We start from the raw sequence: 20,486 nt of genomic DNA, 5'->3' as shown, positions 1-20,486 counted from the left end.
AGTTTACAATGAAGTAACAGTAGTGGGCGACTTTTTGCTACACTTAACCTAAAAGTGGACTAGGTAGATCTTATTAATTTATTACCCTTTACATGCTTATAAGCCTCTATTATTCAGGGTGTGTACATGAAGGATAAATTACCTTGACCTTCCACATTGGTCTCACGCTGTCCCTTTCTCTTTCTCAACCACCTCTATCCCAAATTTTACCCAAGATCTTCTCTTTGTCCTTCCTTTACATTGTTTCTTTGGAATTTTGCTTTAACGCCTTTTTAAATTACAGTCATTAGAAGTGACTACTCACTTCTCTTACTGGCTTTGAAAATAAGACCTGTCTTACTCAAATATTAATCTGAAGACTAGATGGCATCTGGCCACATACATGCAAACTGAGCTAAAACAGGAATAACTAGCAACAGAACAAATCTTAAATATCTGATAAATCTGAACAAACATAGATAGGACTACCTTCATCCAAAAGAAAAATCTAGAAACTAAGTAACTTCTTGAAATATGTGCACAGTGAGGATTGGAGGTGTAATGATTAAGAATCATTGCTTTGGAGCAGGGGTCCCCAACCTATGGTGAGTTATATAATTTTTTCATTATATATTACAATGTAATAATAACAGAAATAAAGTGCACAAGAAATGTAATGCGCTTGAATCATCCTCAAACCATCCCCTCCTCCCCAGACCATGGAAAAATTGTCTTCCATGAAAACAGTCCCTGGTGCCAAAAAGGTTGGGGACTGCTACTTTGGAGTGTATTTTAGATACACAGATAGACAGACAAAGCTTTCATTATATGAATCTGATGAAATCTTGACCCAATTTGGAGAAATACACATCCACAAAATTCTTTTAGAAATTTATGAGAGCTCATGTCCCCTCCAAAAGTCATCCACAGAAGTCTTTCAGGGGTCCAACTCCAAAGTTGAAAAAATTAAAAACCTGACCTAAGTATTCGATTAGCTGGAAATTTCCATTACCTATAGCTATACACACAGGGATCCTTTTGAAGCACTTTCTACTAAACCACTAAAAGGAATAGCTATTATTTTTATTTGCATAGAATAGTGAAGAACTTCATGAAGTTGTATTTTTTGTTGTTGTTGTTGTTGTTGTTGTTGTTGTTGAGAAAAAGTCAGCTGACTCTTATTGCTGGAGGGGAAGTTGGGTTTTATCAATTACAATCTTTTCACACTATCACCCTTCTGAAAGGAATTTCATGAGTGGATCCATAATTCTGTGACATAATAGATGGAGATTAAGAGGAAGATGATAGGAGAGGACATCAAAAGCACAAAATATTTGAAATAATGTACATAAAAGGAAGTATATGGTGCTGTGCAGAGAATGGTGTTTGATAAATGACATCAGATAATTCAGAGACCTTTTTATTAAATATGAAAAAGTAGTTCTCATTTTACAAGCTCAAAATCAGACAAATGTATAAGGGTATGTAGAGTGGAATATTTATAAACTGTATCCACCTAAAAACTCATTCTGGACACAATCTATCAATATATTACATTCAACATCTGCATATTTACATGACACTTACTGCAAAATAAATACAAAATGAACTCCCAGCATTTCAGTGCACTATACATGTGATGTAGTTTCAAAACAAAGGCAATTTTTTAAGCCAAAACCCAGAAACTTCCTAAATACGTATTCACTATTTTATACAAAAATACAATAAGATAAATTGTAAGGATTCCACTCAGGTTTAATCAGTAAGATATGTTTCTATGTTACTGAAATACAGCTAAAGTTTTAGGTTTTAATTACCAAGATAACTACTTCAGATTCATAACTGACCTTAAAATAATGGATGCTAATATATATTCATTTGATGAAATTTTTAAGTCTTCAAAACTTAAATAATACAATTCTAAAAGTAGATGTGCCTTGCCATTCATTCAATAAACATGATTTATTTTAATACAGGTCACAAAAGTTCAATTAACTGACTAGAATTCTATATCTCTTCCCTGCCTGCTAGAGTTCAGTCTTAAATCTGACTATATCAAAAGCAGCAGTTCAGAATTTATTTCATAAGGTTAAGCCTAAGAGGTACTGTGTAGCTTTTAAACTATTTCATTGCTTATAAATATAAATCTTTCGATAGTCTATACCAGTGGGTCCTTACATCATATCTGGGGAGCTCTTTAAAAAATACATGGGCTCCACATCATAACTTATAACCAAGAATCCAGAATGTCTGCATTTCTTTTGAAGTTTCCAGGTGATAATACTATACAGCTTAGTGTGGGGAAACCCTGACCTAAACCACTAAGACCTGTGGTTCTCAACTTTTAAAGTAAATCAGAATCACTGGGGGAAACTTTAAAAACAAAACAAACAAAAACAAACAAAAAATCCAGATGTGCTTTAGTAAATTGAGAGTGGTATCCAGGAACCAGCATTTTAAACAACTATTGCAGTTGGTCCAAAACCACCCTGAAAAACAATGCCCTGCCTTTGTCAGATATATTATAAATGAGTACATTCAGCAACTTAGGTGATATTGTCCTGCAAGCCCTAATATATTCAGCCTTAAGCAGTTTTGCCAAGTGTTTGAGGGCAACACCTAGCCTTTTCAAATAAAATATATTTAAATTCTTAAATACGAGGTCAAAGTAAGTGAATTGTGAAGTCATAATTCATTCATTAAAGAAGAAAAAGGCTCTTTTAACACACTATTTAAATCTTTAAATGGACCAGTTCTTAACACTCAAATCTAATGCTTTCTCCATCATTAGCCTGATATGTGATCAGAGGTAGTGATTCCAGCTTACCAAAAATGTAATATGAGTTATAAAAGATACACATTCAAATTATACACTTTCACAGGCTCTGTACAGTCCCTATGTAGTAGGAGACCAATTAGATATTAAATAATACTAAAACAGTGTATAATATGTTCTCAATTTAAAACTTCATAATATTTTCCTCACATAGTAAGTTCCTACATTAAATATCAGGAAAAAAATTCTAGAAAACACTAAAGATATTATGCTGCCTCTTTTGTGAAGCTATTTACTAATTTTCCACCATTCCTATCATTTATCTATAAGGTGGGTAGTTGGTACATAGCATTCTACTTTATGAATTTTTTAAAAGCACAGAAGCCGTCTCTCAGTGTGTGATGACTAAGTATTATAAATATATTAGCTCGTTTGAGTATGTGATAGTTCCACCACCCCCATCAAACTTTAGGAACAGATGTAACCTACTTTGAACCCAAAAGCTACAGAACACCACCACCAAGAAGCAAAGAGAGTGCAGTGTTAGTAGAATCTATCTGGCATCTTACTTACCTAAATTATGTCTAAAGTGCTGTTATATCTCGTGCATGCACTTTTCCACTATGTTCTTCACAAAGGCTTACACTACATCTTTTGCAGGGGCATATGTGATTAAATAGTTGTTATTTCTTCTTTACTAAGCAATGAGAAGGCAATTACCAAAAATCAGCATTGTATTGCCAGAAAGGCAAGTCATTTCAAAAAATACGAAATGGAAACTTTGAAATCTACATTCATTAAGAAGCTAAAAAATTTATACTAATTTTTAACCACTAGAATCTAGACTCGTAACAAATCATTTTCCAGTTTATAAATGATTCAAAGCCAAAATAATGAATTTTAAAATTAAACAAAGGTTGAAAAAATTACATAAAAATATCAAAACCAAGTAACATTATGTAAGTTACTTAGAAAGAAAGGCTTTTGAATGGCTGAAATGAATACATGGAGACTCAGCAATCATGGTATAAGGCACTACCCTCAACTTCAGTCTACACTTAGGTCATCTTAATCCAAATACAGGATAGGGAAAGAAAACACACAAACACAACTTTTCATGTCCTTTTAGCTGGTCTGGCAGTTAACTGCTTTTCTCTTTCAAATTCCTTCTCTCGTTGCTGCTCCCTTTCCAACTCTTCTTTTTGCCTCTTCTGCTGCAGTTTAAGTGCTCTTTTCTGTGTCAAAAAAAAAATGTAAAACCAAGAAAACAATCAAGGGTTACAGGTTATGACCCAATTTAAAAATAATAATGCTTTGAGTTAAGGTAATCAATACATACTAATAAATTTAATATTTAACTTTTAAATTCATTTGGAGTAATTTAAGGGTCCCCTTTATTCAAAAAAGAGTTGTTACTCTAAGCTCTTATTAAATGAGAACTGCAGAAAATATCCAGAGAATATGAGCTACCAGCCCCGCTACTAATAAGGAAGATCAGAGTGGGGTTCAAAAACGTGACATTTTTAAAAGAAAACAATGTATCATAAATGAAGTGTACTACTGTATATGGACGTATATAAAAAGTCAAAAAAAAAAAATAACCAGCCTGAGCAAGAGCAAGACCCCGTCTCTACTATAAATAGAAAGAAATTAATTGGCCAACTAATATATATATATAAAAAAAATATTAGCCGGGCATGGTGGCGCATGCCTGTAGTCCCAGCTACTCGGGAGGCTGAGGCAGCAGGATTGCTTGAGCCCAGAAGTTTGAGGTTGCTGTGAGCTAGGCTGACGCCACGGCACTCACTCTAGCCTGGGCAACAAGCGAGACTCTGTCTCAAAAAAAAAAAAAAAAAAAAAGTCAAAAAAATAAATACTGAAGAAAAACAATAAACTTCTACTTTTGTGAAGAACATAAAACAATTTGCAACTCACTTTTAATTTTGATGTCTTTTCATGAAGCATCAGCATCTCTTTTCTTATATTCACCAATTTGGCATGATAGTGTTTAGCCTCAGTGAACTTGACGTGGAAAAAAAATGAAGAGTCAAGTTAAAATGGACTGAAATATCAAAATGGATAAATAAGTCAACACCTATATTACAGTTCCTTCTTCCTAAATTGGTCAAATTTTTTTAGAGTCTTAATTATCTCCACATTTTAATTCCAAAATACAACTTTCATTTAAGCCAAGAGCAGAATTTTAAAAACATTTGATTCAGTTCAGATTGACAAAAAAGAGTTATTAAACATAAAATAGACATTTATATTAAATTGGGTACAGACAACATTTTGCTTTAAAAACATGCAATATAATCCTAAAATTTCAGTAAGCCTATCCAATAATGTGATCAGTTTCATTTAAGAAAAGTAAAACACTCTCTACTGCCTTTACAAGGGAGAGAGAATGAGCCAAGGTACATGGGACAGTTTAAGTAAAGTGCCCATCAGGAAAACCCAAGCTGTGGCTAGAGAGCCCTGAGAGGACTGTGGACAAGTTCAGTTCTACTCCCTTGGGCTTCTGAAGTCAGACTAAATAGAACAACCTCTATGAGGACACTTTGCTTCCCAAGGAATTATAAGTACAGTCTTTGTATCTCAGCCTGTGCAGCCTAAAATAAAGTTTCATGTCAGGAGAAGACGGGAGGATAATGCAGACCTACAGAAGTATGAGAGAAAAGGAACAAAGTAACAGAAAAAGAAGAAATAAGAGAAGTATCAGTAGAGAGATTTGCAACCTTTATATGGCTGCAAGCAAAGTCACAGTCTGGGCCAGGGATGGTGGCTCATACCTGTAATCCTAGCACTTTGGGAGGCCAGCATGGAAGGACTGCTTGAGCCCAGGAGTTCAAGACCAACCTGGGCAACATAGCAGGACCTCATCTCTATAAAAAATAGAAAAATTAGCCAGGCGGCGCACACCTGTAGTCCCAGCTACTTGGGAGGCTAAGGCAAGAGGATTGCTTGAACCCAGGAGTTTGAGGTTACAGTGAGCTATGATGACACCATTATACTCTAGCCTCAGCAACAGAGCAAGACCCTGTCTCAAGAAAAAAAGAAAAAAGAAAGTCATAGTTTGATGAGCTCTAGAACTTACAGAACCTCTTTATATTTCTCTGGGTCTTCATGGTTTTGGTTCCTAGATGATAATCAAAACCATTCTTGGCTGAGAGAAGAAAATAAGAGGAAGACTTCTTTCTGCCCTTTAGACTGAAGAAACAGTTATTACATCTGCTTGGTTCATTTATTCATTCAACAAACATTCCTTTTACTGCAATATGAACTCAGTGGAGAACACAAAAGTAGGTCAGTATAGCCTTGCCCACCTGCTTCACAAGAAGTCAGGAATTACTAGGCAGAAGACTCTGTTTACTATCACAGGCCTCTGTCCAATGCTAGAGAACATGGACTTTGTTTTTGACTGTTATAAAAGGAAAACATTAGTAAGCCACCTTTGTCCAATGGAAAGTTTGAAAGCCACCTTTGTCCAATGGAAAGTTTCCATTTTTTGAAATATATATGAATGGCTACAAAATCATGCAAACCAAGCTATTCTTAATGTTCAAGAGAAAAAGAAAGGTTCCTTAGAAAAGTTCCTTATTTTTGTTAATTCCGTGTTTCTTAAAATAAAGTGTATCAGTTCCTCTCACGAAAAAGCAATAGAGCTTCTGATGAAATTCAACTATTCAACTATTTATATTGAAAAATATAACTGATCACTCTCAAAGTGTCCATTTCAGCCCATGGTGCTAATGTATCATAGCATTATGAATATGCCATACAATTAAATAAAATGGTAATTTAAGAAACCATGTAACTGGTAAAGAGAGATGTACTTTCCTTAAAGGAAAAAATAGTACCTCAAAGCTTCCTTCCTTTCAGTTCTCTTTTCTAAGTCTTTAATTATGAACAGATCTATTCCAGACTCATAAATAGGTTCAATTTCCTACTACAAGTTCAACATTTGAAAGATAACAATTCAAAACAATGGAAGTTCTAGTAAGCAAATCAAGATTTCCTGTTAAAAAGGACTCTCAGTTTCATTTTAGGAAAGTAAAGCACTCTCTACTGCCACTACAAGGGAACCAAGCAAATATTGTTAACTGTTACTTCAATCTGAAGGGGCAGAATGGAGTCTTTCTCTCTTTTCTTCTCTCAGCCAAAAGTGGCTTTGATTATCATCTAGGAAATGAAAACTGGAAGGCCTAGAGAGATACAAAGAGTGTCTACAAAATCAGACTATGACTTTACTTGTGGCCACATTAAGATTGCAAATCTTTCTACTGACACATCTCTTCATTTCTTCTTTGTCTGTTACTTTGTCTGAAAATAACGTATTTTTTCCCTTCTCTCTTACATCTCTAGGCCTGCATCCTCTTCCCATCTTTTCCTAACATGAAATTCTAAACTTTAAAAATGAGGCCGGGCGCTGTGGCTCACGCCTGTAATCCTAGCTCTTGGGAGGCCGAGGCGGGCGGATTGCTCAAGGTCAGGAGTTCAAAACCAGCCTGAGCAAGAGTGAGACCCCGTCTCTACTATAAATAGAAAGAAATTAATTGGCCAACTGATATATATATAAAAAAATTAGCCGGGCATGGTGGCGCATGCCTGTAGTCCCAGCTACTCGGGAGGCTGAGGCAGGAGGATTGCTTGAGCCCAGGAGTTTGAGGTTGCTGTGAGCTAGGCTGACGCCACGGCACTCACTCTAGCCTGGACAACAAAGCGAAACTCTGTCTCAAAAAAATAAAAAATAAAATAAAAAAAATAAAAAAATAAAAATGAGACAATAAGATCCTAAATATACATTTAAGTACCAAGTTGGGAGGATAAACCTAACTATTTCTAATACAAGATGTCATTAGGTTACACCAACAAAATCATACTCACCAAAGCATTAATATCCAACATAGAATGACATTCTTTAAATTTTGAAATCTCTTGTTCCAACGTATCTAATAATACAACTTGGTTCTGTCTGAAACAAAAGCACACAGCCAAAATAAATTCCACAGATTGTCAAGTGCTGGTTCATTAAAAAGAATCACATTCATCTTGGCTAATGCTAACAGTCAGAAATTAACTTGGAAATTTATTGACTCTCCACAGCTTATTTGGTTTAGCATAATCTTTTTCAAAACAATATTCCAAAGCTACATTCTGATAACTAAATGTGTCTTTTATTCTTGCCTCAATTTCAGATGCTAATAACTAAAATAATCAAATCATTTAAAAGTATCTTATTTACTTGTTATTTTTAGCAACTCTATATATTCCAATACAGTTTTCTATGTTATTAATATTTTGCCCAAGAAACTCAATGTTTTATATATCTTAAAAGTACAACATTCCCATAAAGGAAATGAGGAGCAAAGACTAGAATTAGATTAGAATTAGAATTGGGAAAGATGGAGTATCAAGGGATAGTAAGTCAAAAGAGATAAATAAGCAGCAAGATGAAAAAAGCATAGGACTAAGAATCGCATCGCAAGCTTTCCCCTGCCAATAGCCAATGTGTGATCTTGGAAATTCAGTTTATTTCTCTGGGCCTAAAATCTCTTCTTCACTTATGAAGTTAAAAGGTCAAACCAGACAACTTGTTCCTCATTAAAATTCTGATTCAAAACCTACTGAGGAAGAGAAGCCAACTTCCCTGATATTCCTTTCGAGATCAATCAATGGCAGGATCACAAGAATAAGTGACACTAAAGCATCACATAATTGAATACCTTAAAGAACCCGACAAAGAAAAATATGTGATTTGCTTGCAAAACTACGCTAAATAGAAAGCAATGATGAAAAAGAAATAGCAATAAAGAAACTTAAGTGCAATTACAACATCTTCACCATACAGTATTGAGTTTAGTATACCCTACAGGTCATAAATTTGTCCCTTCAGCTCAGGCTAGAGACCAGAGAAGGTGAAATACAGAATGGATGACAGGAAAACCCAGCAAGTCAACCATCCACGATAAGCAGGACAGAAAAACAGGCTGCTACAACTGGAAAACAATAGACAGAAAAAAAAAAAAAATCAATGAAACCAAAAGCTGGTTCTTCAAAAGATCGATAAAATAAACCAACCAAGAAAAAAGAGAAAAGACACAAATCACTAGTATCATGCATCAAAGAGTGGTCATGACCACTGATCCCAATGACATTTAAATAATAATAAAGGAATACTTTCAACAACTCTATGCTCACAAATTTGATAAGTTGGACTAATTCCCTGAAAGACACAACTACCAAAACTCATATAAGGAGAAACAGAAAATCTATGTCAGCCTATATTAGACAAATTGAATCAATAAGAACCTTTCAAAGAAAGAAATTACCAGGACCAGGCTTCACTGGTAATTTCTACTAAATATTTAAGGAAGAAATGATACAAATTCTCCACAATCACCTCCAGAAAATACAGTAGTTCCCCCTTATGTGTATGTAGTTTCTCTTTTTTTTATTTCGGTTATCCTGGTCAACCGCAGTCTGCAGAATATCATCCACATCATCACAAGACATGTGAGTACAGTACAATAAGAGATCCTGAGAGAAACAGAGACTATGTTCATATAACTTTTATTATAGTATATTTTTATAATTATTCCATTTTATTATTAGTTATTGTTGTTAATCTCTTACTGTGCCTAATGTATAAATTAAATTTCTTATGGTATATAAGTATAGAAAAAAAACACAGTATATACCAGTTAAGCATAGAAAAAAAACACAGTATATATCAGTTAAGCATTCCAAATCCAAAAATCTAAGACTTTTTGAGTGCAGAATGATACCACAAATGGAAAATTCCACACCTGTCCTCATGTGATGGGTCACAGTTAAAACATTGTTTCATGCACAAAATTATTAAAAATTGTATAAAATTATCTTCAGGCTATGCGTATAAGGTATATATAAAATATTAATGAATTCCATGTTTAGGCTTAGCTCCTATCCCCAAGATATCTCATTATGTATATGCAAATATTCTAAAATCTGAAAAAATCCAAAATCTGAAACACTTCTGGTCCCAAGCACTTTGGACAAAGGATATTCAACCTCTATAGGGCTCAGAACTATCCACAGTTTCAGGCATCCATCGGGGGTCTTGGAACATATCTCCATATGATTAAGGAGGACTATACAGAAGCAAAGGGGGCACTTCACAACTCATTCTATGAGGCTAGCATTACCCCCAAACCAAAACCAGATAAAGACATTACAACAAAGGAAGACTACAGACCAATCACTCTCATGAACATAGATGAAAAAATCCTCAACAAAATATTAGCAAATTGAATCCAATAATGTATAAAAAGAATTATACATCACAATCAAGTGGTATTTATCACAAGTATGTAAAGCTAATTTAACATTTGAAAATCAATCAATACAACCTACCACATCAGTGAAGAAGAAAAATTGTATCAATCAATGCAGAAAAAGCATTTGACAAATGCTTTTTCCATCACAAATGCTTTTTCCATCACCCATTCCTGATTAAAAACACTCTCAGCAAACTAAGAAGACAGAGGAACTTTCATAACTTGATAAGAAAAACCTAAAAACCCTAGCTAACATCACACTTATGGTGAGAAACTACATACTTTCCCTCTAAGATCAGGAACAAGGCATGTCCCCTCTCACTATTACTATTCAACTCCTATTCAACATCATACTGGAAGTCCTAACTAAGGCAATAAGACAAGAAAAAGAAATAGCAGGTATATAGATTGGGGAGGAAGAAATAATACTGTCTTTGTTTCCAGATGATTTTCTATGTAGAAATTTCCAAAGAAACAACAAAAAACTTCCTGGAACTAATATGCAAATATAGCAGGGTTGCAGGATACAAGGTTAATATACAAAAGTCAGTTGCTTTCCCATGTATGTACCAGCAATGAATTTGAAATTTAGAAAACAATACCATTTATAATTGCTCTCCCTCCAGAGTAAAATACTTTGGTAATAAACAAAATAAGTACAGGATCTATATGCAAGAGCTAGAAAACTCTAATTAAAAAAAAGCAAAGATCTAAATAATAGAGAGATATTCCAAATATATGGATTAAAAGACTCAATATTTTTTAAGATATAAATTCTTCCCAACTTGATCTAAAGATTCAATGTAATCCCAATCAAAATCCCCAACAAGTTATTGTGTAGATATTAACAAACTGTTCTAAAGTTCATACGGAAAGTCAAAGACCTAGAATAACCAACACAATACTACAGAACGAAGTTGGAAGATCTACAGTACCCAATATCAAAACTTAGTATAAAGCTACAGAAGTCAAAACAGCATAGTACTGGTGAAAGAACAGGCATATTGATCAATGAGACAGAAGAGAAAGCCTGTAAATAAACCTACACAAATAAGTCAACTTCTCTTTGACAAAGGAGCAATGGCAATGCAGTGGAGAAAGGATAGTCTTTTCAACAAATGATGCTGGAGCAACTGGATGTCCATATGCAAAGAAATAAACCTAAACACACACCTTACACCCTCCATAAAAATTAACTTAAAATGGATCAAAGATCTAAATGTAAAATGCGAAGCTCTAAAACTTCTAGAAGAAAACATAGGAGAAAATCTAGGTGACCTTGGTCTGGTGATGAGATACAATACCAAAGCACAATTCATGAAAGAAAAAATTGATTACTTTTTTCTTATTTATTTATTAAATTTAAAATTTTATTAAGATTAAAAACTTCTACTCTACAAAAGACACTGTTAAGAGAATAAAAAGATGAACTACAGACTTGGAGAAAACATTTGTAAAACACATAAAGGACTTGTATCAAAAATATACAAAAAAAACCTCTTAAAATTCAACAATAAGAAAATAAACAATCCAATTTTAAAATGAGCAAAAGACCTGAACATCTGTTATATAATAAAGAATTTGTCTGATCTTTGTCCCAGGTTTCTGTCACAGAGCTTCTAAAATCCTTGGAATTTTCCAAGTAATAGGAGTATCTTTGTTATTCATGAGCTCCTTGGAATTTCCCATGTGATAGGAGTATCTTTGTTATCCATGAGGTTTTTGTTATTCATGAGCTCCTAGGATCATACTTGAGTTTATGCTAATGAGGTAACTCAAGGTGGCACTACCTCTCCACCCCCAGCAGCTTCAGGATCAGGGCTGGTCAAGCCAGAAACCAACCAAGTGATTAGAGGAGGGTTGGGGATTTGAGCCATGAGACATCAGTCCAACATCTAGGGAGGGGAGGGGGCTGAAGCTTGAGTTCAATTAATTACATGGCCAATGATTCAATCAGTCATGCCTAACTAATGGAGCCCCAGTAAAAACTCTGGACACTACAGCTCAGTAGAGCTTCCTGGTTGGTGAACACACTGACGTGCTGGGAGGGTGACATGCCCTAATTTCACTGAAAAATGACACAGAAAGAAGCTCTGTGTTCATAACCCTTAGACCTCACCCTATGTGTCTCTTCATTTAGCTAACTCTGATCTGTGTCCTTTAAAATAACACTGTAATTGTGCTTTCCTGATCCATAAGTCTAGTCACTCTTGAAGAAGGTTCCAGAGACTGTTTAGCTGAAATACAGTGGGGCAGAAAAGATTACTGAACTTCCATTCCCTTGAAGCTTTGTATAATCTGTGGTAAATATGCTGGGAATGTTTGGAAGCATTGATGCAGTATCCGAGGAACAATCCTCTGAAAGAAAACCTATTTCCTTAGGAGGTCCAAGCCTGGATTATCTCAAAGGGAGCTCCATAAAGGCCACTCACAATTGCACCTCCCTAGCTGCTTTAGGGGCTTGGATCCAAAAACCTCCTTTTTTTACTTGCTGATAATAAATAAATAAATACAATAAAATAATAAATACAGATAAAATAATTAATAATAATATATAATAACAAAATAATAAATACAGATAAAATAATATTTAGAATACTCTTATAGAGAGAGCTAAACTGTATTCTTGGTCTTCCTTTCCAATGGGTAAAATTGTTAGCTACAAAATAAAATTAACTTCTATCTACCACTACCTTCTCCTTTACCTCTGGGGGCCTCTGTTCCTACAATGATGAAGTGGCTTACCAAAGGTCTGATGGCAGAGCCAGGTCTAGAACCCAGGTGCCTCTCGGTCCAGAACTCTTTCACCTACGTCTTTATAAATATTGCAATTTGTGGAGAGGTGGAGGAAAGAGGCAGCTATTAGGAAACATTTCTTTTCCTTTCTCTGAATTTGCTTACCTTTCCTTAACACACAAGAAATATAATAACTACTAATTCATCATATTCAATAGTTAATTCTACCACACCACCTGCGCAATCTTTTTCAAGTTACTTAATCTCTCTGAGCTTCAGTTTCATCAACTGTAAATGAGGATAATATTAGATACTCCATAAGGTTGGTGTGAGGATTGAGACATGTTAAAGTGCTGGGCAATTAGTATATATAGTAGTAAATAGTAGCTGATTTTACTATTGTTATCATTATTGCCTAGGTGCCTAGAAAGATAAGTGAAATCATTCAAAACACAATATTATCATCAAATTCTGCACTTAAACCTTAATGCCTAGCTTCTGACAAGTAAAGTATTATCCAGATAAGTTTTGCTTGCAAAGTTTCTTACCTTCCTTCGGTCTATCACCTCATCCAAACTCCCCCATAAAATCTTATGACTTTTCTGCCACAAGGATTGACTGGCATCAAAATACAAGGTATACCATGTGCTAGGGATAAAAAAATCTCACCTGGAACTAGCAGAAAACTGAGAATGTTGCCCACTCCCTAACTATAGTAGTGTACATGTAGTCTTAGAACTCAGTACTATATTTATATTCATTTAGCACCTTAACACCAAGGAACATAACATTCACTATTAATAATTACTAAATGGGCATAGTTGTTGATCATTCCTCTCCTTTTCCCCTAAAAGAGGCCTCTGAAGTAAGTTTTCAAAGTGTAGGTCTTAGAGCAGCAGCAGTTTATAGCCAGTTTAAAGCTGACCACCACAGAAAGAAATGACAGACAGGCCAGCCTGGGTAATTCACAGAGTCCCTGACCCAGGAAGAGACAGAAGCTAAGTCTGTTGTCTCTGGATAGGAGCTCATAAAGTCAGAGTGTATATTTTTGTATCTTGATCCCATTCTATGGGTTCTGTTCTACCTTACTGTGTTCCTCTCTTAACATATCTTCTAAGCCTTTATTTAGCTAATAGAGTCATCACTAGGAATGAAACAATCATCTGAAAAAAGATACTTAAGGATCTCTGGCAACTCATTTGAACCAGCAATTGAAAACAAGTGTGACTTTTATGGAGGCAATTTTTCAACTCTACTAAAAAATACGTGTATACCCACCCTGCAATAATACCTAATAAAACACCAGAACTAATCACAGGATCTAGGTAAGATTTCAGGGTACTTTTTAGAAGAGATCAAACAGTGTAGGAGTACTCATTTCACTTTTTACATTTACATTACTACATACTGCTCTACTCCCATTTGTTATCACTAAAGAAACAGAAGGCCAGGCGCGGTGGCTCACGCCTGTAATCCCAGCACTCTGGGAGGCCGAGGCGGGCGGATTGCTCGAGGTCAGGAGTTCGAAACCTGAGCAAGAGCGAGACCCCGTCTCTACTATAAATAGAAAGAAATTAATTGGCCAACTAATATATATATATATAAAAATTAGCCGGGCATGGTGGCACATGCCTGTAGTCCCAGCTACTCGGGAGGCTGAGGCAGAAGGATTGCTTGAGCCCAGGAGTTTGAGGTTGCTGTGAGCTAGGCTGATGCCATGGCACTCACTATAGCCTGAGCAACAAGCGAGACTCTGTCTCAAAAAAAAACACAGAAATACTCAATTATGATTTAATGTTATAAAATATTATACAGTACACAATCATACAGTAAATTATGACCATGCCAGAGAGGAAATGAACACATATCTGTTTTTTTGTTAGCTTACGTGAGTTCCTGGAGGGCTTGTTTTGATCTCTGCAGATCTGGCAAATAATGAGAAAGCAATCCTTCTGCCAGTTGCTCCACAGCTTTGTCTTCTACAGGCAAGTCATCTATTAACCCTTCATCTGGAGAAGTGTCACTTAAACCTGTTTCCAAGCAAAAATCAAATTTAGGAAGCTTTTAAATTGACATAAGTACTAAAAGGACATTGGGAGTAGTAGGTAGGAAGAAGGCCCACAGCGGGGCTGAGAGCACACACACCCACTCTCACAACTATAGGTACCCTTTTCTTTTACCTTCTGAGCCTCCTCTAAAAAATGGGTTATGAGCACTCAAAAAGAGTTTTTAAGCTACTAATATAAGCTAAAGCCTAAGGTAAGAGAACATTAACATATGTTCTTTTAAAATTCTGTATGTTTTTTTCAGGGCAAAGGATTTATTGTTTACAATGCATTATTAAATGAGGCTCAGGCTGAAAAGTGGATAACAGGTAACAAACTAAAGCATTCTCGCTTTCAAAAGCATGTAGAAGGCCGGGCGCGGTGGCTCACGCCTGTAATCCTAGCTCTTGGGAGGCCGAGGTGGGCGGATTGCTCAAGGTCAGGAGTTCAAAACCAGCCTGAGCAAGAGCGAGACCCCGTCTCTACTATAAATAGAAAGAAATTAATTGGCCAACTGATATATATATAAAAAATTAGCTGGGCATGGTGCTCATGCCTGTAGTCCCAGCTACTCGGGAGGCGGAGGCAGAAGGATCGCTCGAGCCTAGGAGTTTGAGGTTGCTGTGAGCTAGGCTGACGCCACGGCACTCACTCTAGCCTGGACAAAAAAGTGAGACTCTGTCTCAAAAAAAAAAAAAAAGAAAAAAAAGCATGTAGAAATTATATAAACAAAAATGTAATGCCTAAATATATGTTTTCATTTCTATGGGAAAAAATATAGGTCAACATTTATTTTGCACAGAGCTTTACACATAAAAGGGGTTTTATTATTAATAAGTGTTAGGGAGGAGATGAAAGATTTTCTTAAGATTCAGCACCTTAATTTACCATAGAAAATAATGTATAATAATTGCCTTGTGTGTAAACCTAGACCTGATGCTAGGTACAATCCCCCATCCTTTTCATTTGAATAATAACAGTGTAAGCACTGTGCCAGGTATTCAAAAATGTCTAAGATGAATCACTATTCCTACAAAAAAAAGTGAAAAACAATTTCTAAATAGAGTTCAATTAATAATTTGTAAGATTTTAGAATCATTCATCTAGAATGAGAAAAAAAGTAAAATGGTTACTAAATTTACTAAAATTATACTCTAAAATTGATAAATATTAAACTCTGAAATATCTCTCTACAATCATAGTCTGGTAACAATCAGTAACATCAAATGAGATCACAATATAGAACACATTTATCACAACACACTGCTTACAGCACATTCTAGGTATGGTTTTTGCCACAGATTTAAACTTTCACAAGATTGAGGAAAACAACATGCTCTCATACTCAAAATAAGCTTCTTAAAAAAATCAAAATAAAATTGATACGATTTTTATTTTAACCCTGAGAAACAGATGAATAAACTCTGAACTTCCCAAAGTGGCAAGGCTACATTGAAACAAGATGAGAGTTAACTAGAAACTGAAGCACTCCACACATAAAATAAAAATATAAAGGGGGGCTGGGCGCAGTGGCTCACGCCTGTAATCCTAGCACCCTGGGAGGCCGAGGTAGGAGGATCACTCAAGGTCAGGAGTTCGAAACCAGCCTGAGCAAGAGCAAGACCCCCGTCTCTACGAAAAAAATAGAAATTGATCGGCCAACTAAAAATATATATAGAAAAAATCAGCTGAGCATGGTGGTGCAAGCCTGTAGTCCCAGCTACTCAGGAAGCTGAGGCAGGAGGATCACTTGAGCCCAGGAGTTGGAGGTTGCTGTGAGCTAGGCTGATACCATGACACTCTAGCCTGGGCAACAGTGAGATTCTGTCTCAAAAATAATAATAATAACAATAATGGGAAAAGTAGAGCACTTAAGTATATTATGCCACTGATGTACCATCAGATGCGGAGTGAATAAATTATATCTACCAACTAAGGCCATTGCTTAAGGCTCGATCACAATAACAGTACAAACAGCAATTTTATTTAAGTAAATAAAACGTAAGTATTACAGATAAACAGAAACACTCACATAAGGATATTTCAACTTTAAGGAATAACAACTAATGCATTTCACTTATAATATGTTACACATTTTAACTCACAGGCACTCCTCTCCCTCCCCAATCTTCTGGTTAATAATTGGACAAGTCTCCGTTACTCATGTTTTTTTTATATCTTTAGTTACTAAGTTCAAGATATTTTATTGTGGGAGATTAAAGAAGAAAGGGTCCTTAGCCTATTCACACAAGAAACATTTGCTGAATGTCTATATTACTAGGTTCTGAGGTTACAACAATAAATAAGGCAAGTTCCCTTCCTTGAAAGACCACAATACAGGGGAATCATAGAATATGAGAAGTGCCATTAGGGAAACAGACACCATTATGAAAATTCAGGGGAGAGAGATGACTTTCACCAGGGATAACTAGAAACAATTCCTAAAGGAAGTATGGCCACTAGAGCTGAGGCTTGAAGAATGGATAGAGTTTTCATTTCTTTTTCTTTTTAAGTGTTGCTCACTGTAAAAACTTAAAACTCTACAAAGGAAGGCACAAAAAAGTAAAAATACTCCTTCTTACCCCCTAACTCCAATAGGAGTCACTCTCGAGTTTCCTTACAGAGCCTTGTAGAAAGTGCCTGCAAATTCACACATACACTGCCTTTACCACAAATGAAATATTACTCAGACCATTCTTCAACTTTTTAAATACATACTTTAGATATCTTTCCATATGAACATACATAGAACTACATTTTCTTTTTTTAAATTAAATTAAGCTCTCAAACTTGTCCACATTGAACATTCTTTTTAACAGAATAGAACTTGACCATTGTTGGAACAGAATTCGACCAGTCCCCTATAGATGGGTTATTTAGGTTATTTTCACTTTTTGCTATTCAAACAATACTGCAGTGAGCTTCCTTGCTTATCTTTGCATGTTTGTGTTACTGTTTCTGTAGGATAAATTCTTAGAAGTAGACTGTTGGGAGAAAGTGTTTATGCATTTTCTTTATTTTTCTTTTTGACTCAGAGTCTCCCTCTTGTTGCCCTGGCTAGAGTGCCATGGCGTCAGCCTAGCTCACAGCAACCTCAAACTCCTGTGCTCAGGCGATCCTCCTGCCTCAGCCTCCAGAGTAGCTGGGACTACAGGCATGTGCCCCATGCCCGGCTAATATTTTTTCTATATATTTTTAGTTGGCCAATTCATTTCCTTCTATTTTTAGAGATGGGGTCTCGCTCTTGCTCAGGCTAGTTTCAAATTCCTGACATTGAGCAATCCTCCCACCTCGGCCTCCCAAAGTGCTAGGATTACAGGCGAGAGCCACCGCACCCAGCTGTTTATGCATTTTTAAACAGATGTTGCAAAATTGCTCTAAGAGATGGCACCAGTTTACACTTCCACCAACAATCTGTGAGGACGCTTTCCAAATGGAGATGAAAACTGACAGGAGAGGAAGGAATATGACATAAGTAAAGGAAGCAGCATGAAGAAAGGTGGGCATACAGTATAGGATTGCTCTAGAAGGGGGAGGTATCTGGAGCATGGGATGTATGTATACTAGCATAGCAATAGTGAACTATAAGACCATGGGGCCAGCCTATGAGGGTCTATGAGTACCAAGTTAATAGGTCTGAATCTTTGTTAGTAAGCAGTGAGGAGTCATTTAAGGCTTCCAAGCACAGGAAAATGACAAGACTGGAGCTTCACCTTGGAGCAGTGATGTGACAGCAGTGGGACAGATAGATGTGTTGAAATAAGAGACTGGAAGTGGGCTAGCCTTACAACTGCTGTTTTAAGGGTGAAATTACAAAGAGGAGATGGAAAGTGTATAGTGGAATCCCCTAAACAGAGGTGGAAGAAAAGAGAAAGAGTCCAGAGTGACTTCTAAGTTTCAAGTCGGAGTGACTTGGCACCATTAACAGACTCAGACATCTGTTTTTATTTATGTACATGCTGTATGTGAGATTAGTGCAAAACCACCCTGTCAAAATATCCAGAAAGCAGACAGAGGAGCAAGCAAGAGTTAGGAGAAGGACTCAAGTTGCAAATATATACAAGGAAGTCATATTTACAGACGTGACTCACAAAGCTGTAAAGAGGAGACCCCTGAGGAAAAGCATGACCAGGAAAGTGGTAAGAGTACTATTTTGAGGTAACTCCTGTATTTCTGAAACAGAAGGTAAAAGAAAAGGCAGATCCAAAGCCCTGTAGCTTTTCTCCTCTAGGGTTCCTCATTAGAACCACAGGACACAGAAAATACTCTGAATGACTATTTTCTCAATTCTCTCAAGGATGGTCGTAAGTAGTAATGTTCTGGATGCATAGCAAGTTCATTGATTCCATTCAATGGGTGCCTTCGGCTTAAATCGCTCCTGGACTTGGGTTGAGAGAGACTGCTGGAGAAATAGGGATGAATTAATGTCACCAATGTCACAGAGCATTTCACAGTAAGTGGTCAATACCGCATACATCACTTCTCTGAATTATAAACTGATCATCTTTCTGGTGAATAATTGGTCCCTAACCACTACCCTATGACAAATAGCCAGCGATGTGCTGAGTCAACAAACTCAGAATGACTTCATCAACCGCCTCCAACTGCACTCCAGTATACCTCTTTTCCAAGGGACTTGGTTCCCGCCCATTCCTCCAGGCAGGGGGGCCGGCGTAGTCCCCTACTTCCGCGCGAGGCCACAGTCACTGGGCCGCAGCTGCCGCAAGCGGCCAACTCCCACAGGGTGGCTCCGGAGTCCCACCCACTCAGGTCCCGGCCGCTAGCACCCAACCCCGGCCGCCGGTCCCGCCAGACAGCACATACCCGGCGTCGGCTCCCCGGCCTCCAGACTATTGGGTGGCCTTGTGAGGACCCCATCCGGGGACGGCGGCCCAGGGACACTCATGTCCCTCCGGCTGGGAACAGGGAAGACACAACCGTTTGGACAGTCAGATACAAGAAGGAAGAACCCAGTGTCTCCAGCGCTCCGCCGGACCAAAGCGGCGGTCACACCCGGAAGTGACGGAGGCGGAAACCGACAGACTCGGGTCCCGTGGTCAAGGGTTGGCTCGCCCCTTTAGCGCCGCTGGGGTCCCGCGCTGACGTCATGATCAAGTCCCACCCACGTCAGTAGACTCATCTGTGCGGGTTCGGGTCCCTGGGACCCGATGGGTGGGAGTTGGGGCGAGGGCGGTGGTGAGTTTGGGCTCTGGGTCGCCAAGACTGGCAGAGCGTTGTTTTTGTTGTGCGCAGGCGAACAGTCAGGATTTGTCCACTGGGACTAGGTAGAAAAACGGGACTTCAGCCCTGTCGCAGCACAGCTTTTTGGTGTTGCCTCGGTGTTAAGGGAGAACCTTAAGAACGGAGACTGCGCTTTCCCTGCGATTTGGACCTTTAAAAACTTGGGTGGTTGGCTGGCTGTGAGACTCAGTCTCGTTTTGCCATGATTACTTTACCCCCCATGTTAAATGTAGATGAATGAATGAGTTAAAGCCTCCGTTGTAGCATCTACCGAACAAATTCAGGCAAATTACTGGAAGCTGCGCTTGCTGAGATCCTGTGGGATGATGTCATGAGTTTTGATGGAAAACACTTGGAAATAGACAGAGACAGCCTCACACCAAATAAAAC

At 37.2% G+C, this 20,486-nt stretch overlaps 1 protein-coding gene across 2 annotated transcripts; it reads right to left on the bottom strand.

Annotated features, from left to right (window-relative positions):
• Positions 1-1,383: 1,383 nt before the first annotated feature.
• Positions 1,384-19,909, bottom strand: BLOC1S6 (biogenesis of lysosomal organelles complex 1 subunit 6). 2 transcript variants are annotated; one of them, XM_012766719.3, is made up of 5 exons: positions 19,476-19,909; positions 14,699-14,840; positions 7,643-7,730; positions 4,691-4,777; positions 1,384-3,990 (listed from the first exon to the last, which is right to left on the bottom strand). In XM_012766719.3, the coding sequence occupies exons 1-5, from the start codon at positions 19,504-19,506 to the stop codon at positions 3,871-3,873; spliced, it is 468 nt and encodes a 155-aa protein (XP_012622173.1). In that variant the 5' UTR covers positions 19,507-19,909; the 3' UTR covers positions 1,384-3,870. The 2 variants fall into 2 exon arrangements, with proteins under 2 accessions (XP_012622173.1, XP_012622172.1); XM_012766718.3 differs by having other exon boundaries at positions 19,680-19,908.
• Positions 19,910-20,486: the final 577 nt, after the last annotated feature.

The sequence above is a fragment of the Microcebus murinus genome, chromosome 6 (assembly GCF_040939455.1).
Source record: "Microcebus murinus isolate Inina chromosome 6, M.murinus_Inina_mat1.0, whole genome shotgun sequence".
NCBI lineage: Eukaryota > Metazoa > Chordata > Mammalia > Primates > Cheirogaleidae > Microcebus > Microcebus murinus.
The sequence above is the reverse complement of the archived record's forward strand: the minus strand, read 5'-3'. Positions and strand labels throughout refer to the sequence as shown.